Source organism: Pan troglodytes, chromosome 19, assembly GCF_028858775.2.
Source record: "Pan troglodytes isolate AG18354 chromosome 19, NHGRI_mPanTro3-v2.0_pri, whole genome shotgun sequence".
NCBI classification, from domain to species: Eukaryota; Metazoa; Chordata; class Mammalia; order Primates; family Hominidae; genus Pan; species Pan troglodytes.
The window spans coordinates 89,398,662-89,423,201 of NC_072417.2; the positions used below are offsets into that span (position 1 = coordinate 89,398,662).

At 53.0% G+C, this 24,540-nt stretch overlaps 1 protein-coding gene across 6 annotated transcripts in view; it reads right to left on the reverse strand.

The window, feature by feature from the left end:
* The window catches only part of UBE2O (ubiquitin conjugating enzyme E2 O), a 63,451-nt gene that overhangs the window by 7,304 nt on the left and 31,607 nt on the right, over window positions 1–24,540 (reverse strand). For 2 of the 6 annotated variants that reach the window (XM_016932953.4, XM_016932956.4), the window contains exons 2-13: window positions 8,654–8,713; window positions 8,347–8,457; window positions 5,741–5,838; window positions 5,203–5,266; window positions 4,141–4,284; window positions 3,572–3,681; window positions 3,278–3,428; window positions 2,580–3,052; window positions 1,968–2,122; window positions 1,603–1,715; window positions 1,386–1,514; window positions 930–1,022 (exon numbers count right to left, since the gene is read on the reverse strand). In XM_016932953.4, the coding sequence (XP_016788442.1) occupies window positions 930–1,022; window positions 1,386–1,514; window positions 1,603–1,715; window positions 1,968–2,122; window positions 2,580–3,052; window positions 3,278–3,428; window positions 3,572–3,681; window positions 4,141–4,284; window positions 5,203–5,266; window positions 5,741–5,838; window positions 8,347–8,457; window positions 8,654–8,713 (1,701 nt within the window). The remainder of the gene's footprint in view (window positions 1–929; window positions 1,023–1,385; window positions 1,515–1,602; window positions 1,716–1,967; window positions 2,123–2,579; window positions 3,053–3,277; window positions 3,429–3,571; window positions 3,682–4,140; window positions 4,285–5,202; window positions 5,267–5,740; window positions 5,839–8,346; window positions 8,458–8,653; window positions 8,714–24,540) is intronic. The other 4 variants (XM_054670709.2, XM_016932954.4, XM_016932955.4 and 1 more) reach the window with 3 other exon arrangements.

Sequence of the window (24,540 nt, forward strand, 5' to 3'; positions counted from 1 at the left end):
CCCACCACTAAGGAGGAGCTCTGGGGATCCCTGATCCGCACAGCTGATGGCGACTGGGCTCATGAGGCCTTGGCAACCTCATTCCACCCTTTCCCTGACCTCTGCTCTGGCTTTTGCAGTCCCTAGGTCTCTGGGAGAGGCCCTTCACCTGTCCCACCCTCCAGCTGGACCCAAAGCCCCAGCCAGTGGTCTGTTCCAGCCTCCCCTCCTGCTCTGTGCACTTGGTCAGCATCTGTCCAAGGTGTTAGGGGACCTTGGCAGGCCCAGTCCCACACCTGAAAAGCGCAGGGTCAGCTAATGATACAGCCAAGGAGGCCTGTGTGGGGAGCTGGGAACATATGGCAAGAGGGGACATGTAGAAGGGCCGACATATCCTGCTGCGTTCCCTGGAATGGCCGTTAAGGTGATGGGGCAAGCCATTCCCGCCCCCACTCCTGCCCCCTGTGTGGACCAGGAGAGGAGAGCTGGGCTGTGTGGCTCCAACCAGGAGGCGAGGGAAGGAGAGCCCGTGTAGCCCTTCTGCTCAGTACCCAGCAGGTGGGGCTAGAACTGGGTCAGCTCTCTCCTTTCTCTCCTTCTCTGTTAGAGCTTTCTAGAAAGGGTGGTAGGAAAGTCTCCGTCTCCTTTTAGGAGGGAACTTGCATTCTTCGTAGCATAGTGAGCTGACAATCCAGGAAAATCCTGGAGGTTTGTGAAAGTCTACATGCACCCAGAGATGGACGTGAAGAGACTGCTGGGAGAAGCAAGGCTGGTGGGCCAACTGCAGGCCTGCACCAAGGGCTGTGTGGAATGCCTGCCTTTCCCCTCACGCTTTCGCTGAGATCTCACCAGGAAGACCTGAGAGCCCATCTTCTGGCTACACGCCTGTGGCCCCCGGCCCAAGTTGCCATAGTCACAAGCTCAGCAGGGGGGTCTTGCCAGAGCCTCACCTGGGGCAGGATGATGGTCTTTGAGTTGTCAGCCCACACCACCTCCACCTTGCTGCTGACGTCCACACGGGCCACCTGGCCCACCGATGGCTGCTGGGCAAAGGGGACAAAGTCAGGGGGCCCAGCTCAAGCTCCAGCTCCCCAGCCCCTCCTGTGCTCTGCAGTGACTGACATCATGCCCACCTGGCTTGTGACAAGGAACTTAGCTCCTCTGGTAAATGTAACCAGCGGCAGCTCAAGAAGCCTGACCCCAGAAGGGAGGCAGGGAAACAAGTCCCTCTGCAGCTGCTAGTGCTGAGCGGCAGCTTGACTCTGGGGCAGCTGCCCTTCTGAGGACACTGAGCCCAGAGGACTTTCAGGTCTTGTCTCCTAGAGCCACCTGGTGGCAGCATCAGGGACTGCAGCTGGTGCACAGGGCAGTGAGCAGCCATCCAGAACTGGAATTTGAAGGCGTACCTCATCCTCCTTGTGAGGAGCCCCATCCTCAGTATTGCCGATGCGGATGACGATGTCAGTTGTACGGAACCTAAAGTCAGGGTGGTCAGCAATGTCGTAAACACTCACATCTTCCTCTTCTCCAATCAGCTGTGGCATAGGACAGGTTGTCATGAACTAGGGGTCCTACACCCAACCCCAGAGCCCACCTGAAGCAAGCAGTAGGGGCTGCACACACCTCCACGTCGTCCCCACTCGGCCTCAGCTTGAACCACTTCACCATGCAGGTACGGCCGATGTGGTCCCCAGACTGTACCACACCATAGACAGCAGGGTCTGGACAGCTCTGGACTAGGGAACCAGAGAAAGGGAAGTGACTAGCTAAGGGATCCCGGCTAAGGAGCCCACATCTCAAGCCAGTGCAGAGTGCAGAACCCTGACCTTCCCCCGTCTTGGAAGAGGTGAGACCCCTTCATGAGGGCAGTCCCCTTCTGGACCTCATTTTAGCTCTGACCCCAGATCCACTGCCCATTCTCCACAAGCCCCAACCCGGGCCCTCATTGGCGACCACCCTGCTGGCTGCCCTTCCAGAGCTGGCACTACCTCGTTTATCTACCACGAAGTCTCCGGGGCAGAACTCGTTGTTGTCCAGGTGGTGCACAGGGAAGAGGTCGTTGGAGCGGATGTTGCATTCCACGGAGCCATCCTGCCACATCACGTCGGCTGAGGTCATCGTGGTCACCACCTCCACTGCCACCCTGCGGGTGCAGGCCAGTCAGCAGGCCATGCAAACCCCACCCCCTCCGCGGAAAGGGCAGAGAGTCTTTCTGTCCCTTCCTGTCCCTGTGGGCTTGGTAACCTGAAACTCTGAATCCCAGGTTGGCAGGATGAGTCTCTGGTGCACGGGAAGCTCACCCAGGGTTCCAAGGCCACGCATTCTCTGAGAACAGGATCCACTTGGGAGAGCTCAGGCAAATGTGGTTCCAGAAGGCGAAGCTTAAGGCCACCACCATCCCACCCTCTGCACCACTCCTCAGTCTCTGCTTTCCACCAGGGCCTACCCCAGGCACCTACGTTGTCTCAGGTGGGCGCCCCTGAGCCACTACAAGGCACGCAGAGGTGTGTGTGCGAGCGCAGGCACGCACACCGAGGGGACACGCACTCTGCCTGGCTTCACGCTGACGCCGTTGGGGAGGGGCACAACTCTGAGTTTACCTGTCCCCTGGCTTGAAGTCTCGAGTGATTTTATTCTTCTTCCTCTTGTGTTTGCGCTTTAAGTTCTTGATGGACAAGGGGATGCTCTTTTTGCGACTCGTGCCGCTGCCACTCTGGGAGGAAGTGGTGGAGCTGGCAGAGGAGGTCACCGAACTGGTGTCGTCCGTGTCGTCAGCAGCCTCATCATCTGCGTCCTGCTCTGCCGAGTGCAGCCTGTCATCTCTGCCTTCTTTTAGCAGGAATGGGGGCAGCTGCTCTCCTGCTTCGTGGGGCTCCTCTGCACCCTCATCCTGCATCTCCACTGGACTGGCAGAGCCATCGGGCGTCTCCTCAGGGCTGGCGGACTCCGCTTCGCTCTTGGTTTTGGATTCCCCCTTCTTGTCTGGGTCTTCCATGGAATGGTCCCGGGAACACTGGGTGTCTGGGGAGCATGACATGATCCGCACAACCTGCTTCTTCAACAGGCGCTTCACCTGCAAGGGCGGAGCAGAGAGGACAGGGCTGTGAGCTGCACCTGGGCAGGCCTGGCCCTAGGCATCTCAGGCTGGGGGGATGACAGCTGTATACACCTGAGTAGCCGGCAAGGGTCATCAGGGCTGCCCCCCAAGGCCTAAAGCACAGACTGTCCTTCTTGGCCATGGAAATGGCTCAAGGCCAGTTCCTCAAATGCCCACCAATCCCCAACCCCAAGGACATACCTTCTTGGCCATAGAGCCCTCCCCCTGGGCGCAGTTTTTTTCTGGACATTCCCAGGCAATCTTGGCTGGCTCTACCTTGGCTGGGAAGACATACAGACAGCGCTCCCCAAGCTGCCGCTGAGCATGGTCAAAGCATCCGAGACGCTTCACCCTGGTTGGGGAAGAAGCGGGGGTGAGCTGGACTGGACTCCTGGGAGGTCAGCAGTGTTCTTAAGCCTCCCCAGGCATGTGACCAGGGCCCAGAGCTCTGTCCCACGGGTGCCCCTGGGTTGCTGGCAGTAAGGGCATGCTTACCTGCCTAGGTTTTCCTGGGTGATGACAGAGGGTGGGGGGCTGACGCTGTCTGTGCCCCCTGGACAGAAACTCTTGGTAATCCATGTAACTTTCAACTCTACAACCTGCACCTGGGGATGGCAGGTGGGACACGCCAGTCAGGGCAGGCTCTGACAGCACTCTCTTTAGCCAGCTGCCCAAAGCCCACTTGACCTCCAGAGCAGGAAACTGATCTTCCTAGTGCAGCACCAAGTACAGACACATCAGAGCAGGCCCCAACTGTAACCACGGCCCCCACCCAATGCCCAGGACCAGTGTTACTGCTCATACCAGCCAGGGGCCACTGGAACTGCCACTTGCCACCCTCCCACCTTGCTCAGCCTGTACAGGCTGGGCTGGGGCACATCTGTCTTTTGGTCACTATGACCAGAGCCTGGGTTCCCTTTATCCTCAAAGCCCTTTGAGATCAACAGGGTCCAGATGCCGAGGAGTGGGGCTCAACCCTCAGAGCAGGCAGGAAAGGGGCAGCAGCTTAGCTCCAGGGTGTGGAGGTCAAGGACTCCGTCTCCTACCCCTGGGCCCGGACCCACCTCTTCCACCACCACTCGGAACTTGCTCTTGGTGCTGAGCACGGGCTTGACACCTGACAGCCACTGGACGCTGGAGAAGATCTTGGCAGGGCCAATGAGCACCTGGCCTGGGTAGAAGCCATAGGAATCATCAAAGAAGAGACCCTGTGGGATGTGGGGCCAGAGGAAAGTCCCCGTGAGCGGTGTCTCCATGGGTGACCGTGCTCTCCACGCCTGTGCCCGCTGGCTGCCCACCTGCAGAAGCCCACTCACACACAGGCCCCACATGCCCTAAAACAAGTCCTGTGGCTCCACATCAGCACTCCCAAACCCTGGGTCCACAGAGGTCATCTGGCGCCCTTGTTCAAACACAGGTGATGCATTCCATGCTCCTTGGTCAAGGGCTCATACTCTGAGGAATAAGACTCCAGAGAGCAGTGGTCCTGAAACCTGTTTGCTCACACGCCCCCTGTATATCTACTTGTTTGCTGTGTGTGTCCATGTACTATTGTAACTAATACATCATCCTGTACTGAGAGAGACAAAGTGGAACCTTAAAGGATGAGAAAAAAAAGCTACCAAAAATGCAAATAAAAGTTCTAATACTGCCGGGCGTGGTGGCTCACGCCTGTAATCCCAGAACTTTGGGAGGCTGTGGGCAGATCACCCGAGGTCAAGAGTTCGAGACCAGCCTGGCCAACATGGTGAAACCTCATCTCCACTAAAAATACAAAAATTAGATGGGTGTGGTGGCACACGCCTGTAATCCCAGCTACTCGGGAGGCTGAGGCCAAAGAATCACTTGAACCCGGGAGGTGGAGGTTGCAGTGAGCCGAGATCGCACCGTTGCACTCCAGCCTGGGCAACAGAGTGAGACTCTGTCTCAAAAAAAAAAAAAAAAAAAAAAAGTTCTAATACTTTCTGCCTATACCCAACCTTTCAGACCCTCTGGCGCACACCCGCCCCTTTTCTAGGAAACCGCTCTGTTTAGCTGGCTCCAGCTACAAGCTCTTTGCTACGAAGTCCTCCTTCCAGAGGACTGAGCAATCAGAGAAGGGTGCCGGCCTGGATGGAGCACACTACCGAGTCGCTGACGTGCGGGCAGACGTCGTAGAGCTTGGCGCCATCTTCCGTGTTCATGGAGCACCTAAAACAGAGAACAGAGGTTTGGTCTCCACCAGGGGACACAGTGAGTACCAAAAAGTTGCGATTCTGAGATGCCAATGCGCCCACGTGCCCTGAATAGCACAATTCGTCTTCTACCATCAACTCAGCCTAAGGTAGTACAAGAAACTCTCCCACAATGAGCAAGACCCCAAGTGCCATTGGAGTGCTTGCTCAGCACCATCACAGTGCCTCAAGTAAAGCATCAGCCTCTAGCAGATATCCTCAATGAAAACGTTTCTCCCCATGCCAGGACAGATCAGAAACTGAGCAACAGAATTAGGCCATGGCAGATAAGGAGAACGGTACAGGGTTAGGCCCTGGATGCCTGCAACATCTGTCACTGCCCTTGATCAAACCTGTCATCACTGTCCCCAGGAGGAAACACCCTCCTCCTCCCCTCTTTCCAAGAGGCTGTCCTTCCCAAGCCGATGGCTCTCTGGTGGTGAGACTCTACCTGGCGCCGTTGGATAGCTTCAGGATGATCTGGTTCTTCAAGTCGTAGACCTTCCCCAGCCAGCAGTCATAGGCAATGTAGTCCCCATACATGAAGGGCTGCAGACCAAGGAGGCAGGGGCAGTGAGACACAGCAGACAACGTTCATGTCCAGGGCACAGATTCCTCTATGCCCCACCGAAGACAGGACGGGGGAGGATCTAGACAGCTCATTGACTGGACCGGTTGGCTACTAGCCCTAAACAGCTGCTGCAGCAGGCCCTCCCTACAAGTTCTAGGCTGCATCCCAGCTGCTCTTCCCAGTGAGGAGGAAGTGGTGGTGGTGGTGGGGCTGCCTGGAGGGAACGGGGTGGGTGATGCAGGGGCAGAGAGGCCTGATGGCATCCATGGACATGGGACATCCGTGGACACAGGACACCTGGCAAGTAGGCTGTGGAGGTGGCAGGCAGAGGAGGCAGCCACACCATTGGGGGGTGGCTACATGGACAGTGCTCTGAGTGAATACGTTAACACATCAAGGATATCGAGAGCCAAGTCCCTCATTGTTGGAGAAGGTGCCCAGGTGTTTACTAACAGAAAGGGAGCAGGAAGGAGGAGAAGTCTGAGGAAGAGGAGTCTGAGGTGTTTAGGTGGAAGTGGATCTATCAGGATGAACTCATATATTTTATTTTACTTTATTATTATCTTTTTTAGAGACAGGGTCTTGCTCTATTGCCCAGGCTGGAGTGCAATGGTGTGATCTTGGCTTAATGCAACCTCCATCTTTGGGCTCAAGCGACTCTCCCACCTCAGTCTTCTGAGTAGCTGGGACTACAGGCATGCATCACCGTGCCTGGCCAATTTTTTCGTATATTTTGGTTGAGATGGGGTTTCGCCATGTTGCCCAAGCTGGTCTTAAACTCTTGAGCTCAAGTGATCCATCTGCCTCAGCCTCTCAAAGTGTTGGGATTACAGGGGTGAACCACTGCGCCCGTGAACTCTGCCTGAACTCATATATTTTAATATACACATAGAGCAGGTGGTGACATATTTAGATGTATGCATACATATAATACATGTGTATTTCCTAGTGTGTCCCAAAAGAGCCAAGTAGCAATTAGCACACCTAGCATCCAGATCTTGGGTTTTAAAAATACCACTCTCTGAAAACAATGAGGCTTCTTGGAGAAATGGTTGATTCTGGGGCTGGATCACAAAAAGTACAAGATGAGCCTGGCACATCTCATGCCAGAAAGAAAGAAAGTTCTTAAAAAACCAACAGAAAGGGCCATGTGAGAAGGACATGAAAGCCAGCTTGAAGGGGTTCCCACTGGCTAAATCTGGGACCATCTAAGCAACAGAACAGATAATAGTAGTAATTAATTATAACCAATGAATAAAACAAATCTCTAAGTCCATACTGATAAAAAAAAGAATACATAAATAGGGCAGAAGATAAAGCTCTTCTACAGAGCAGAATGCCAGCTAAAAGAAATGAGGGGAACAAGGGAGTCATAGAACCACCATTTAGCAACATTGGAGCAATGGCTGGCGCAGGGGGAACTGTGAATGGAGGCCAAAGCTGGTGGATTTCAGTTTGACAAATGACAGGTTATAGACATAATCTGGGACTATGTTCCCACAAAATACAATCACTTAAAGGGGGTAAATGGTGAGTTTATGGTGGAGAGACCTGGTGGACACCAACATGACCAGGGGTAAAAGTGAACAACCCCAGCACTTTGGCTATGGGGTACCATGAACCAGGGCAGAGCTCTGCGGCGGGCCTGCCAAGAACACGTGGGCATGAGGCAACACCAGGAAGACCCAGGCTGAGGGTCAAATTACTGAATGTATCACTGTTCAGGGCATGGAAGACAAAGAAAGGCTGGGAAATGATTCCAGATTGGAGAGAAAATGAAGAGATGACAACTCAATGCAAGATGTGTTCCTGAACTGGGTCCTGGATCCGCAAAGAAGAAAAGAGTAGTGTTGGGACAACTGCATGTGGTCTGTGGACTGGACAGTAATTATCAACGTTGATTTCCCAATCTGGGGGTTATATGGTGGTTACACAGGAGGCTGTCCTCATTTTTGGAAAACACACAAGAGGTGTGTGTATTCCGGGGTGGGTGACAGGGCATCACATCTGTAGCTTGCTGTCAAATGTTTTGGGAAGAAAAAAGACTGGAGGGGGATCTCGGGGAGAAGGAGGGAGGGAAGGTGATGGAGCAAACGAAGTGAAATCTTAACAGCTGAGGAACCTGGATGAGAGGGACACAGGAATTTACAACTTTTGGTAAGTTTGAAATCATTAAAAAAATAAACTATTTCCAATAATTTATTTTTTTAAAGAAATATTAGAGGAGAAAGGAAAACACTTAAAGATAACCACACCGGCAGCCTATGCTGGGGTTGGGGAAGGGCACGTCCTGACCTCATGTCTAAATGGCTTACTTGAAAGCAGCGAAAACAAGGCTGCAGGAGCCAGCTGGCTGCTGTGCTCCGCCTTCTGACCCAGGAAGGCTGTGCTTGGCAAGAGCACGGAGGAGGCTGTAGCCCAGAGGTCGTGCCGCCGAGAGAACCAGAGGGCCCAGAAAGGATGATGAGAAGACAGGGCCGGCTCACCCAGATGTGCTGCAGGTCCTTGCTGTTGACGGGATAGATGATGCAGTTGGTGCCGATGAGCTTGACGGCACAGTCGATGTTGACGTCGATCACCGTGCCACACTGACTGTCCTGGGGGAGGGAGGAGACATGCAAGTCCCGTGGTGCAGCAGCCCTGGTCACCACGGGAGACCCAGCCCAGGCAACCCCAGCGCACCCCCTGCAGAGCTGGCCAGCTCTCCCACATGCAGAGTGAGAGGTGGGCAGGCTCAAGTCCCTAAGGTGGCTGCCCCCAGGCTCGGGGCTGGGGTGGGGACACAGGACTCACGGTGGATCGCATGTGCCGGACCACATCTCGGGGCACCACAGAACGGTCCTCTAGTTTCAGCTGTAAAAGAAAATACAGGTGTGAGAGAATGGGCTCTGAAGCCACCACAGAATACAGCTTTCTTCCAGCTTCTGAAGGAAAGCGTCACATCCACACTGCTAAGTGCACAAATCCTAAGCGTTTGGCTAGCAGTATCTTCACAGACCGCACACACCTCCGACCAGCACCCAGACCCACAGGCGGAGCGCGTCACGCCCACAGGCCTCCTGGGGCCCCTGTGGTCACTGTCTCGCCCACCAGAGGCACTTGGCTTGCCGGAGGTAGCCTTCCTCACACTGAACAGTGCGGCTCAATGACAGATCACATAAGGCTGCACTTTAATGAAGGATTTAACAGCCCATTCTACAGAGAGCAAAACATTTGCTTTGCGTTCAATCTTTTTTCTGCCCTCTGCAAGTGCCTGCCCTAGCTGATCAGTGCTGAGGGAGAGTGGGCTGGGGGAGAAGTAGGACACTGGGCTGCGGTGGGTCACCCTGAAGCCTGGCTATCACTGGACACCATGTTCTAATCTGGGTTATCCTCCTGACCAGCTGCGGCCTGCACCTTATCTGCTGCGCTTGGAGCCCTGCAGGCTGCTAAGTAACCCTCAGGATGGTTGGCTCTTGGAGCCCGGCCAACTGCACGAGCACCTGATTGTCCCTTTACACACAGCTGGCAGCGGCCGCTGCCTCCTGCTGCTCCATCACCCAAAAGCCCAGGCAGGTGATGCTCCCACCAGGCCAGCCTGCGTCTTTTTTAGCTGGTTCCTCAAACCTGGGGCAGCTCCTCTATGGTTCTTCAATGGGTCATAATCATGGATGGGTCTCTGTGTGTGTCTACCTCCGAGACCCCAAACCACATGTCTGGAGAGCTGTTTCCTCAAATAGCCAACCAGACACTCCTCTGTGGTGGCCTCTCTTGACCTGGGGGCACTGAGAGGTCACCACCAAGAAAGGAGAACTGAGTCGCTGAAAAAGGAAGATACTGGCTCAAGGTCACTTAAATGCTGGCAATGACAACTAAAACAAACTCTGCTAGTAGAAGAACGTGACTCACAAAAAAAAGGAAAGAAAAGCAATGAACCCCACCACCAACCAGCAGTGCAGAGTCCCATGGGAACTCATGAGCCCAAGTTTTTTTTTTTTTTTTTTTTTTTGAGATGGAGTCTCGCTGTGTTGCCCAGACTGGAGTGCAATGGCGCAGTCTCGGCTCACTGCAACCTTCGCCTCCCAGGTTCAAGCAATTCTCCCGTCTCAGCCTACAGAGTAGGTGGGACTGCAGGCACGTGCCACCACGCCCGGCTAATTTTTGTATTTTTAGTAGAGATGGGGCTTCACCATGTTGGCCAGGCTGGTCTCGAACTCCTGACCTTGTGATCTGCCCACCTCAGCCTCCCAAAGTGCTGGGATTACAGGCGTGAGCCACTGCATCCAGGTATGAGCCCGTTTCAAATGACAACGAGCCCAGTCCTTAAACACAGGGTTCTTGAGTCAGACACAGAAACGTCAGGCAAACCACTCCTGCCGACATGTGGAAGGAGAGATGATGGCAGCCGTCTCAGCATGGCTGAGGTGGAGTCACCAAGGCAGCGGACCACAGGTGGCACATGGTGCACGGTACAGAGTAGGTGCTCAGCAAGGTCGGCAGCTGTGATCACTGGCCCTGTGAGCTGCAGGGTGAAGACCCCTGAAAGGTCAGGCTCTCCTTATCTCTGCTCCAAGACCCCAGGAGGCTGGAGAGGCATGCTGGCGTGACGGTGCCACTTTTCTAAATCAAAGAATATTCTGTGCCTGTAACCCTCTGTGCCCAAATCTCCACTCTGAGATACGGTATTTTTTTGTGCTGCTCCCCCCTATCTTAATCCCCTGGTCCCATTTTAGACTTCAAAAAGCCACAATTGCTCCCAGAGAAGCCAGAAACTGCAGGACAGGAGAATCCAATGCAAGGGGGGCTGCACCATGTGTGGCGGGAGGGCTGCCTCCACCACTTGGGGGTCCCTGAGAGAGCAGCCAGGAAAGGAGGCGAGAAGAACGCAGACACAGACCTAAATCAGTGCCGTCACTGATGAAACACCCTGTTCAGCCTAACAGCACCCTTGGGAGTGCAGGGGAAACCGAGGTGTCAACTCTGAGGCTGAAGCAGAAAAAAACAGCTGGGGAAAGCTGGCATCATGGCAAGGCCAGAGGCTGGCAGGGCAGGCAGTGCCCAGTGCTCCCAGGAGAGGGAGGCTGGCAGCAAATGCCATTCTTCCCGTGGGGTCTCCAGACAACAGCAGCTCCACCCCACCAGGACGCTGCCTCCAGGGGCTCTTCTGACCTTTCTATGACAAGGAGTTACATTTCTCCAAAGACCTGATGGTGCTGGGAGCAGAGTGGGAGCGACAAGGGGCTGGGGGATGGTAACATGGTGGCTACACTCCCTTCCACTGGGAATTAGAACCCAAGACAACGGCATGTGGAAGGACTTAGGATGACTTGGGAGGCTCTTGTGACTTTCCTTCCTAACTTCCTATACCCCACCCATACTGGGCACTGGCTTCTCCAAATAAGCCCATACCCTCCCATCTGTGAGCCACTCCACTGAACAGTTACTTCCAAATGTCCTCCTCTCCCTGCCCCCGTATGCACAACCTGCTTCACAAAGCCTTTCAGTGCCCCCGTCAGGAAGGAACCGCCGTGCTCCTGGCGAATGCAAGAGCTCTGGAGTTTTTCGCCTCATGCTAACCAGGTGCTTCCTACCTGGCAGACAGTTCTCCAAGCGCTTCACTGTCTTCGCCCATGAGGTGCTCCACAACCCATGAAGCACATCACTGCCATGCTCATTTTGCAGATACGCAAACTGAGACCAAGAGAAAATAAGCAACTCATTCAATGTCACAAGTAGTGGAGCTGGGACCTGAACGCAGGCAGTTTGGCTCCAGAGTCCATTCTCTTAACCAAATAAAAAGCTCATCTCTCCCCAGAGCTACAGAGACAGGGAAAGACTTCTGGCAGGTCTACACATTTAAAGACAGTGATTCTTCTGCTTATGAAAGAAAGAAAAACTCTCTTCATTTCTGAGGCAAGTGGAAGGCAGCAGTGGTGGCCACTGACTGCGGATGCCTGCTAGGCACAGTTTGCCCTCCACTTCCCCTTCTACCTCCAAAGAGCAAATGACAGGTGCCAGCCGGCCTGGCAGGTGAACACTAGAGGGCACTGTGCCCACTCTGGGAAAACACCAGATTTGTGAATAAAACTAAACCTTGGAATAAACCCAATCCCTACTGTTAAGGGGTGCCCTGCTTGTAGTTTAAAAAAAAAGTGTTACTAGGAGGGGATCTGGGGTCGGGGGTGAAGAGATTTCAACTGTCCTCATGGGCTCTGAAATTCTAAACGACCTCAGAGTTGGTGAGCTATTTATTGTCTAACATTTCTTTTTTTTTTTTTGAGATGGAGTCTCACTCTCTGGCCCAGGCTGGAGTGCAGTGGCGCGATCTCGGCTCACTGCAAGCTCCGCCTCCCGGGTTCACGCCATCCTCCTGCCTCAGCCTCCTGAGTAGCTGGGACTACAGGCGCCCACCACCACGCCCGGCTAATTTTTTGTATTTTCAGTAGAGATGGGGTTTCACCATATTAGCCACGATGCTCTCGATCTCCTGACCTCGTGATCTGCCAGCCTCAGCCTCCCAAAGCGCTGGGATTACAGGCGTGAGCCACCGCGCCCAGCCTATTGTCTATTTCTTAGAGAGTCATAACTATCAGAGGTTTCTGAACAGAAAAAGGACAAGACAAGATGCCAAAATGCTAACAGTGTCTCTAAGCCAGAAGGGGTGGTGGCTGGTTTAAAATGAACACACACTACTTTTTTTTTTTTTGAGACAGAGTCTCGCTTTGTCGCCCAGGTTGGAGTGCAGTGGCACGACCTCGGCTCACTGCAACCTCCGCCTCTGGGGTTCAAGTGATTCTCCTGCCTCAGCCTCCTGAGTAGTGGGATTACAGGCATGCACAACCATGCCCGGCTAATTTTTGTATTTCTAGTAGAGATGGAGTTTCACCATGTTGGTCAGGCTGGTCTCCAACTCCTGACCCCATGACCTGCCCTCCTCAGCCTCCCAAAGTGCTGGGATTACAGGCGTGAGCCACCGCCCCTGGCAAACACACACCACTTTGCACACATGTGACACGACAGTGGGGCTGCCCAGTGGAACCCAGGACCGACATCCTCTGTGCCTCCTCTGGAAACAGGAGCAGCAAACAACACAGCTGCCCTCCGAGGAGAGGGATTCTGGCACATGCTAAGCGCCCATTCTCCTGCAGGGGGGACGCAGACAGACAGACACAGAGAAGGTGGTACCAAGTGCCATGAAGAAAAACTAGGCCACATGGGGGCCAGCAGAGGGAGAGCACAGTGAGGAATTTTAAATGTGTGGTCAGGAAAGGCCCCTCCGAGGTGATGCTGAACCAGAGATCGGGATGAGATGGGGAGTGAGCTTACCAAGCAGGGAGGAGTAGCTGTCAAGGTGCTGGGCGGGATGACCGGCACAGGCCAGCAAGGCTTCAAGAAGGCAGAAGGCATGGCGCTGTTATTCAGGCCTTAGAGAGCCACAGGGAGGGCTTGAGATTCTATCCTGAGCAAGATGGAAGCCCCTGAAGGCCTCCACTCAGAGCCCTGCCTGATGGTGATATCCAAAACATTACCTGATTTTTGGGTAGGGAACGTGCTGAGAGAGGGAGCACGGAGGCCAGTTAGCCCAGTGGTTCTCACCTAGGGGTAATTTTGCTCCTCAAAGGACATTTGGCAATGTCTGGAGACACTTTCGGTGGTCATAAAGGGTGGTGGGGGTTCTGGTATCTAATGGGCAGAGGCCAGAATGCTGAGAATCTAACAACGCACAGGACATCCCTCAGCGAAGAATGGCGTGGCCAACGCACCCGCAGTGCCACAGCTGAGAAGCCCTGAAGGTGCTCTGGAGACGCAGGTGCTGAGACCCGAACAATGGCAGAGAAGGTGGGTCTGCGGACCAGCCTCTGGATACATCAAGGAGGAAAGCACTCAAATGGTAAGTGAGAGGTGAGGGACAATGCCAGGGCAGAGGGCAATGTGGCAGGAGGCTGGGCACTTCTGTTGTGCCCCATTTGAGCTCCCCGAAGCTATGCTGGGGGCCACTCAGAGCAGGCATTCAGGAGCCGGGGAAGCTCACTGGGGACCTCTCCTGCCAGGAGCACTCTCCTCCACGGCTGCCTGACTCCCAAGGCACATGCTGCTTCTCTGAGCTGCAATCTTGAGGCTGACCCCCAATAACACAGCAAAAGCAACTAGCTCGTCCTGCAGCTCCTGGTCCAGACTCTCATTCATAACATTGACCTTGACTGACCAGGTGGAATCCAAATTCACTGTATAAAGTGATCCAGGAATAGAAAACACAAACTGAGGCTGATCAACATGTTGAAAATACAAAGAAGCTAAATAAAGAAGCTACTTTTTTTTGGTGTGGTGGGGGAGGGGGTGGGTGGGAAGGACAGAGTTTCACTCTGTCACCCAGGCTGGAGTGCAATCATGGCTCCATCTCCCAGGTAATACTCCCACCTGTCTCCTGAATAGCTGGGACTACAGGCTTACGCCACCATGCTTGGCTAATTTTTGTTATTTTTTGTAGAGAAAGGGTTTTGCCATGTTACCCAGGCTGGTCTCAAATTCCTGGGCTCAAGCAATCCTCCTGCCACCAAAGTGTTGGGATTACAGGTGTGAGCCGCTCCACCTGGCCAAGAAGCTACTTTCAAGTGATTTTGAATGTCATGTCCCTGTAGGAGCGGATGGCTCCTAAAGGCTGGGCTGCTCCTGGAGGCCATGCCCTTGCCCCAAGGGAAAAGGCGGCTTTGTGCCTGGCCACTAGCACCAGCATTTGAACACTAAAGGGGCTCCCAGTTCAAAAAGGGGAGCTGGAAGAAGTCCAAAAGCAGGGGCCTGCATGGAGCCTAAGCACTTACAGCTCAAGGCTGGAAGCCACCAGCCATGCCACAGTCATCTCCAGGTGTCAGACACCAGGGAAGGCCAAACAGGAGGAGACATGGGTGCTCTCTTTTAATCCCGGGGTAAAAGGCAACCCCACCGCTTCTGGAGGTTAGTGATGTAATCAATACCAGATTTTTTCTTTTTTTTCTTGAGACAGGGTCTCACTCTGCCACCCAGGTTGGAGGGCAGTGGCGCAAGCAGGGTTCACTGCAGCCTCAACCACCTGGGCTCAAGTAATCCTTCTGCCTCAGCCTCCTGAGTAGCTGGGACTACAGGCACATGCCACCACCCGGCTAATTTTATTTTTTTGTAGAGACTGGGTTTTATCATGTTGCCCAGGCTGTTCTTAAACTCCTGAGCTCAAGTGATCCTCTTGCCTCAGCCTCCCAAAGTGCTGGGATTACAGGCGCGAGCCACTGTGCCTGGCCCCAATACTAGGTTTTCAGCTCACAGCTTGCAGTAGTCTCAAACAGAAAAGGTCCAGCATCATGCCAAGTGCCCACTGAGGCTTCACAGACAGCCTGGGACCTCAAGGACAAGCGGACAACCAGCCCCACACTAGGTCCCTGGTGAGTGTGTAGACAACAGGTCAGCTTGCAATGGCTCCTGGATTTGTGTTCAAAGAGTGAGGCTTTCCCTTTGTAGGACTAAGCCAGACCCTAGACCTCTGAAGGTCCAGCAGCCACACACAGGACTGAAGCTGTTGACCTAGGCCAGGACTCAAAGACCAGATTCCTAAAAGGAAGATGAGGTTAGACCAGCACTGGAAACTTCTAAATTCCAACTTGATACTTCCCAAAGAGTAAAAACAATCTGAGAAACGCCACTCCTCCACCCTCTCCCTGACCCCCCATCTCTTATTGTCTGAGCTGGGTCTGAGTCCTAGGTGTATAGAAAAAGAGTGAAATTGACAGTGGCCAACTGGGGGTGTGGGAGAGACAGAGCTTCCAATTGTGCTGGGGACCTCAGGGGCTCCTAACCAGTCTCTCTCCCTCCCCTCCTGTCCCAGCTGAGGCCTCTGTGGCTCTTTGGTTGTCCCTGAGCTTGAAGGGTCTAGCTCCACGCTGCCATGTGCCCACTCCACTGCCAGCACAGGTGTGGCGCCACTATAGTTCAAGACAGGGGTCACGTGTGTTAGTGCATATATATTTTTCAAACTAAGAAAACCAACTCGGCCAGGCGCAGTGGCTCAAGCCTGTAATCCCAGTGCTTTGGAAGGCTGAGGCAGACAGATCACAAGGTCAGGAGTTCGAGACCAGCCTGGCCAACATGGTGAAACCCCATCTCTATTAAAAATACAAAAATTACCTGGGCGTGGTGGTGGGCACCTGTAATCCCAGCTACTTGGGAGGCTGAGGCAGGAGAATCGTTTGAACCCGGGAGGCGGAGGTTGCAGTGAGCCGAGATTGCGCCATTGCACTCCAGCCTAGGTGACTGGAAGACAGGGCAAGACTCTGTCTCAAAAACAAAACAAAACAAAACGAAACAAAAAAACCCAACTCAGTTTTGGGGGGGTGGAAGCAGGAAACCTTGCTGAGGCCTAGGATCCCACTTTTTTAGTGATTCCTATATATTCAAGGCTAGACAAGAATACAAACATAAAATAAGGTACACATATAGTCTTTAAAGATTTTGCAAGAATCTGACGTAGGGATGGGATGGAGGAAGTAAGGGCCAATGACATTCACCCCCATCCCACAATGTTAATGCAGCTTGATGGCCTGAGAAGCTACTTACACCAGATTGGAAAGTTTATCCCAGTGTGGATTGCTGAAAAAGCTGCGGAAATCGTAGAATGGCATATTCCCCAAAGCAGCACTTTTTTTCAAACCATGTGTTGTGACCCATTAGTGGGTTATAGAACCAATTTAGTGGGTCATGGTCAACACTGGAAAAAAAAAATCTGAGTGCATTAATATACATGTGGTAAGAATAAGTACTATTAGGTTGGCAAAAAGTAACTGCGGTTAAAATATTTTGAAAAAACCTGTTCAGTTGTATATATAACATGTATGTGTCCTGGGTCATGATATACAATGTGTATTTTACTGTGAGTGACTGCTGAGAAGCTGGAGAATCTCCACTCTACTGAATTCTCTGCCCAGCACCTGCGCCGACTCTCGGTCCTTTCTGGCCAGGCTTCAGGGCAGTTACATCAGAGGGAGGACATCCCTCTCATGAGAAGCTGGTCTTGGAACCAAAAAACATGCAAACCAACACAAAACCGAAGACCCACACAGTCACACTCAGGCACTTTTAGGGTGAGGAACTTTAACTTTCTGACCTGACTTAAAATGTTACTAAATTGGCTCAAACAGTAAAACCAGGAGAGGCAGAAAATGGGGCCTCCTGTTGGAGCTGGACTCCTCTTCCAGCTTCTTCCTAAGCCCGAGTTTCCAGTTTGGGCTGGATTTGAGGATGTGACTGGTCAGTAATTCCAGCTGGTGCCAGTGTAAGGACTTTCTCAGAGCAGTTGACCATCATGTGGCTGAGCCCTGATAACCCGGCAATCAGCTCACTGCCCACCTGAGGACGGAAGGTTTTACCAGCAAAGCACAAATGGCCAGGGGGCCTCACATGCCTGGGGGAGGGGAGGGAGAACCTCCAGAAATGGCTGGAAGTAAAAGAAATGTTGGTGCCCCTAGCTGGAAAATTCTGTCAATCATGAGCTACGGAAGCCATTCAACAGAGAAGCTGTGCTAAGACTGAGGTCAACTGATTGAATAGTTTTTGAGTGTTTTCTATAGACTTACGACAAGACAAGAATACAAATATATAATTAAGAATGGGAATTAGCTTTCTAGAACTTACACTGAGATGAGGGAGGTAAGATGAAATTACACCTGAAAACAGTTATACACAAGTAAATAGAGCACTAAGCTGGGTGGGGAGACCAGAAACAGTCCTGTTTCTGGATGGCAGTGGGGGAAGGCAGGAGGACCGGGGTTGCAGGGGAACTGCACACCAGGGACAGCCCCCACGCCCTCACCCCTGACACCCTCTCTGATCTCACAACGCAGACTCTCAGGCTGGGCAATACAGTGCTGCTGCATCACCGCCTGGAAACTCGGCTGCAGCTCGCCAGCTTGCTGGAATGGCCTGGAGGCACAGCCTGCCCGAGGGACAGAGAAAGGGGACTGAGTCCAACTGCCTGCTAAGTGAGGGGGAAGGACTGCAGAGCTTGGCCTGGCAGGGGGCCAGCGGGCTGGTCTCTGCAGATGCTGCGGTGTTTGATATGCAATATGTGCACTTGGCGGCAGGAGCTGGGAGCCGAGGAGCCCAGCCCTGCACCCCTCTGTCTTGGCTCTGGGCTTGTCAACCTGGCTTAAAAAAAGACAAGAACAGCCCAGGCCTGGCTCCTGCATTTGAAGGGAGGGGACAGATGGGCATCTTTAGGAGAAGGCAGCCTCCTTCCTCAAAAGTATAAGTAAAAGGCAGAAAAGTGATCAGCATGATTTCATGTTCTGTTCTTGTCAGGCCTGACTGGGATATCACTACCTAACCAGTGGCCCTGGACTGCTCCATTTCAGATGTGACAGGCTGCGGTCCTGTGGCTGCCGGGCATCCCTGAGAACAAGAAGGGAGTCGGCCAGCTGGCCAGGCACAGAGCAAGTTCACAGCCTCAACACCCCTCAGTGTCTGATGCCATGTTAGTTCACGGAATGAGGACCCAGGCTGCTAATCACACAAAATGATCCTGACGGAGCCTGCCAGGAAAGAACCCCACGTGCACTGCCTCTCCCAACCCTATGACCCCCATGAAGGAGGCACCACTCTTGCTGTCATTCCACAGGAGACTGGGTGGCTTGGAGAAGTAAGTGAGCTGCCTAAGGTCACCCAAGTGCCAGGACTCCAGAGCCCTTCCTCATTTGACCTGTCTGGTCTCCAAGCATGGCCCTTGCTACCCCTGGGCCAATTGGAACCATGTTGCCATTCAAGTGTGGCCCTGGGCCTGGCGAGGTGGCTCACACCTGTAATCCCAGCACTTTGAGAGGGCAAGGCGGTTGGATCACTTGAGGTCAGGAGTTGGAGACCAGCCTGGCCAACATGGTGAAACCTGGTTTCTACTAAAAATACAAAAATCAGCTGGGTGTGGTGGTGCGCACCTGTAATCCCAGCTACTTAGGAGGCCGAGGCAGAATTGCTTGGACCCAGGAGGAGGTTGAGTGAGCTGAGATCACGCCACTGCACTCCAGCTTGGGCAACAGAGCGAGACTCTGTGTGTGTGTGTGTGTGTGTGTGTGTGTGTGTGTGTATACACACATGTGTATATACACATATATGTATATATGTATGTATATACACATGTGTGTATATACATACATATGTGTGTGTATATATATAAAGCGTGGCTTTATATACACATACGTGTGTGTGTATGTGTGTGTGTGTGTGTGTGTGTATATATATACACACACACACACACACATAAATAAAGCATGGCCCTGGACTGGCAGCCCAGCATCTTCCCTGAGCTTGCTGGAAACGCAGACTCTCAGGCCCCATCCCAGACCTGCTGCCTGGGAATCATTTGAAAAAGTTTCCCAAATGATTCTGATGCACACCCCCCAGAGAAACAGCTAAAAGGGACTGCATCCCTCTGAGCTGCTTCTGGGAAAATTTGGGGGAAACAGCGGTGTTCCCCTGTAGCTATGCTCCCCAGAAGAGGAGCCCCGGAGGGGCTGTGTCCAAGAAGTGGGGCAGGGCCTGCTCTCAGCCATGACAGACCGCACGTGGAAGAGACACAACCTCCCTGAGCCCACACCAACCTCCCAGCACTTCTCAAACACCTGCAGTTACTATTTCAAGGCAGATGAAATGAATACCATCCCGGGATGCTGGCATCACTGGGACACCAGCTGGCCTGGAGAGTGGGAGTTGACCAAAATGTCACTTCTTGGCTGGATCATTAGGTCCTAAGACCCTCAACTGCCCACCTTTGCACCTCCATCTCTCCCAAGGCACAACAGCAACAAGCAGCTCATCTCAGGACAGTGAGCCAGGACTCAAATACTAACTAGAACAGCACCATCATGGAGACTGGGAGGAGTTTCTGCCCAATTCTGCAGGTGCAGTGAGACAAAGCTGCGGCTGGTCACATGGAGGCTACACGCTGCAGGGGACAGAGATGTGGAGTATAAGCTTCAGGGCACAGGGACCAGGTCCTGCAGGGGCCGCAGAGTTGCCACTCCCCAGCTGTGTGTGCTGGAGTCATGTCACCTCTCTGGGCACCAGATGCCTCATCGGGGGGTTGGGCAACACTGAGCTGAATGAGTTCCAGGCCCTTCCGGCTACGGCTCCAGAGCTTGTCCCCTAAACACCTCCTGGGGCCCTGATTTCCACCTGCCTGGCACCTCTCCCTGACTCAGAGGCAGGCTTCTGCTCTTCACATGTGGGCACCCCCATTGACCATCAGAGCAGGCCAGCCGAAAGTCAACGACATCCCTGGGCAGCATGGCCCAAGGAGGCCCCCATGGCTGGGGCACCAGGCCAGGTACCTAGACGGGGACCTCTTCCCTGGAGAAGACAATAACATTTACAAAGAACAGAACACGATGCAAAATTTCATGTATGGGCACATCAGGATTTAAATGTATTATTAAAGTGAGGGGATTTCAGATACACCAGGAGAGCTATCTGAAGAGAACCAACAGGAAATCTTAGAGTATTAACCACCTCCTTGTTAATATGGTCAAAATTCTCTACCCCCTCCTTTTTATGAGTGTGGACACACCCACCACCAGTGATAAGAGGACATGGATGGAGGCCAAATGAGAGTGCACTGGGTGGCTGAACTGAGCCGGGTCTTTAGAGGCCATCACTAAAACCACCTGGCAGAGAGCACCACGAAGGGCCTTTGACTGCAGGAGGAAAGAATGCTGAGCATGTCCAGGGGCACGAAACAGCTATTGCAGGCCCAGGCGAGACAGGAGGAAGGGAAGAGGAGCAGGTGTTTGATGCTGCGTGGATGCATCAGACGTCCGCGAAGAGACGTCTGGGTGAAGAGATGAATGTCTCACTGCACCTGCAGAATTGGGCAGAAACTCCTCCCAGTCTCCATGATGGTGCTGTTTCCGTTGGTATTTGAGTCCTGGCTCACTGCATTTAGATGAGCTGCTTGCTGCTGTTGTGCCTTGGGAGAAGTGGAGGTGGAGAAGTGGGCAGATGAGGTTCAATGCTCTTCACCACCTCAGGAGGAAGGCGCAGGGGGAGGTCGCAGAGCTGGGACGCGTGGAGTGGGCCTACACCCAGTCCCACCCTGGGGTCTAGGATAGCTGCCCCACACTGCCCTGGGACGCCCTGAAGAAGCGATAATAGAGAACAGACACCAACATGTGAGACCTGGAACCTCAGCCTTCTGACAATTTTTTCTATACTATTAGGCATAAAACTTCCCTCTTCTAGGAGCCCACAGCCTCCCGGAGGGCTCTCCAGGCCTCACGCAAAAACTCATTTTATCACAGTCCTGAAGGAGGTACACAATTCCTGAAAGTAACAGACTAAACTGTACTTGGACTATAGGACACCCTCTTCCAGGAGCCATGCCTTACAACCAGCAACTGCGAGGCGCCATTTGGCTGTCTGCACCCTGTGCTGGCCTCTGAAGGGCAATGGTGGAAGCCAACAGTTGGAGGAAGTCTAGATATTCAATTCAGCAGTGCTGAAAGCAAAAGACCATGAAGCTGTGGAAAATGGAGCAGCCTCCACAGGTCCCTTGGAAGGAGGAACAGGTTTTTTTTTTTTTTGAGATGGAGTCTCGCTCTGTCACCCAGGCTGGAGTGCAGTGGCGCGATCTCGGCTCACTGCAAGCTCCACCTCCCGGGTTCACGCCACTCTCCTGCCTCAGCCTCCTGAGTAGCTGGGACTACAGGCACCCGCCACCACGCCCGGCTAACTTTTTGTATTTTTAGTAGAGACAGGGTTTCACCGTGTTGGCCAGGATGGTCTCGATCTCCTGACCTCGTGATCCACCCGCGTTGGCCTCCCAAAGTGGCTCACTCCTGGGATTACAGGCGTGAGCCACCGCGCCCGGCCGGAACAGATTTTAAGGCAGTTGTTTATCAGCTTGAAAAACACGGATTTTTCAACCCAAACCCATTGAATGAATTTCTGGGTGGAGAGATTAATGTTCCCTAAGTGAATCTGATAGTTAAAACAGTTCAACTTCTGACTGCCACGGTGACTCGCGCTGTAATACCAGTACTTTGAAAGGCTGAGCTTTGAGAATCACTTAAGCCCAGGAGTTCGAGAACCAGCCTGGGCAACCTAGTGAGACCCTATCTCTACAGAATTTTTTTTTTTTTTTTTAATTAGGCCTGGTGGCTCATGCTCATGGTCTCAGCTACTTGGGGGGCTCTGGTGAGAGGATCACTTGAGCCCAGGGGGTCAAGGCTGCAGTGAGCCATGATTGCACCACTGCACGCTGGCCTGGGTGACAGAATAAGACCCTATCTCAAAAAAAAAAAAAAAAAAAATTCCCTTTCTCCTGAAACAAAATATACTCTGACTACTTAGGAATATTTGTTTTTAATTAAAAAAAAAGTTTTTAAGTTTACTGCTGATATGGGGGTGTAATGAAGAAAAAAATAGAAAAAACATTTTAAGTTAAATCCAGGGATCAAGGCGTAAAAGCAAGGTCACTGAAAATAACTAAGAAAGCGAGAGTTGACTGATGCCCACCCTTCAGCACTCCCTGACACACCCTTCCTGTGGTCCAGCCCTTGGGAAAGACACAGAGGCACCAGGTCCTCAAACTGATATGGCCCCAACCTTGACCCACCTCTGCTCAGGTGGTCCAGATCCCAGCCTGGGCCAGTTTCCATGCTGACAAGAACAAGGCCCCGGGCCAGTTGCTGTCACAGTGGCAAAGAGCAGATCCCGCCAGCACGCATCCTTGGGAACCTGGGGGACATGGTTTCGCCACCTTGAAGACTTCCAGGCAGGAAGGCCATGCTGTGGCCCTGAGAACCCGATGCTCAGAGCTGTGACTAGAAGGGAGCGAGCTGGTGTGAAAGCGTGGCTCTACCCACGCGGAAACCTCAGAGTCTGAGAAAGAAGCATGCCGGCAGAAGGAGGCAAGCCTGCTTGGCCCCATTCCTTGGCCATGGCCCTCGGGACCCTGGTGCTCCCTGCCCCTCTTTCATCACCTCCCTGCAACTGCGAATGCACAAAAGCATGACATAACCTTGGGGCAGCAGAAAGCTGCTGCCTCACTCCTGCCACAGCTCATGATCCGGAGCCTCACCCCTACCCAGCGCAGCAGTGGCCCCCTTCGCGCCACACTCCCCCAAATGCCAAGCCTTGGCTGCTAATCAACAGCCACACTCTGAAAATGCACCGTACCTTCCTAGGCAGACTCATGCTGAAAAGGAGCCACTCAGCAGTGCTATTTTTAAAAATGCAAATATGGTAGGAAAAGGCAGTAAAAATAACACACAAGAGCCCTGATCCAAGGCCAGTTGTTTCCCCGGGGGCCAGGTTCCCACTGAAGTGGGAGCAGGGGGCTATGGAAGTGCAGGGGGGCCTATCTTCCCACAGTGGTCCTGGCTTCCTGCATCATTTTGTTTTCCTAATACCTGTGATTTCAGATCAATCCCAGTGGCCGGAAATGTTACAGACTCGCCCACATCTTTACCCAAACACACCACCGAGCAACCCTACCTGCAGGCCAGGAGAACCTACACCAGAGGCACTGGCAGGTTTCATGACCCACCCTGGAATGACTATGTCAAAACAATGCTGATTCTCCACTCCTTACAACTCTGTAACTACATCTTTGCGAGACAAACTGGGCTGGGGCGCTGCAGACATTTCTTTTTCACAGAGAAGCAGGAGCTTGATAAAGGCATGGGAAGCCAAGGAGGAAGAGACACAAGACGTCCTGGGATCGAGTGCAAGCTGGGGTCTTGCACCACCAGGTGTTGGTCCTGCCAGCATTCAAAATTGGCCTGCCACACACTGTTTATGTCTGTTGCCACAGAAAGCCCGAGACAGGCTGACCCCAGTGGGTTGGCAGGGACGGCCTTGTCACTCACCCCCCTAGACTTCCAAATGCTAACCTTGACAGTAGGAGTCCTCCCTTTCTTCAGCCCCCCACATCCCTGCAATTAGGTCAGGACAGGATCAGGTAATCTGCTTTCTAAGCCAAGATTTCCAACAAAAATAAATACAAACACATAGCAGCATGTATTTGGGCTGAGTTCCTGGTAAAAGGCATGGATGGGAAAGTGAACAGGACTCAGCACCACCCATTTGCTAAGTGGGTGCAGTCCATCAGTACTGCAGACTTCGCTCCAAAAGGCTGTTGCTCCTCTGACAGGAAATGGGAAACTCACAGCTATAGTGAGCTCCCTAGAGCTGAGCCCAACCGTAGGGAAATACTGCAGAAAAAAGTGACGGCCTGCTGTCAGCGCTCATGGCTGACACCACATGGTCACCATTCTTCCAGACACTGAAACACTGGAGTCACCCACATTAAAGCCACTGGAGCATGGAACATAATTTGAGTGACTATTTTCTTTTGTCTTTTTTTTTTTTGAGACGGAGTTTCGCTCTTGTTGCCCAGGCTGGAGTGCAATGGCGTGATCTCGGCTCACCACAGCCTGCTTCCCCGGTTCAAGCGATTGTCCTGCCTCAGCCTCACAAGTAGCTGGGATTACAGGCATGTGCCACCACGCCCAACTAATTTTGTATTTTTAGTAGAGATGGGGTTTCTCCATGTTGGTCAGGCTGGTCTTGAACTTCCAACCTCAGGTGATCCGCCCACCTTGGCCTCCCAAGGTGCTAGGATTACAGGCGTGAGCCACCACGCCCGGCCCTGAGTGACTATTTTCTATTTTCCCAGGGATGGAGTAATT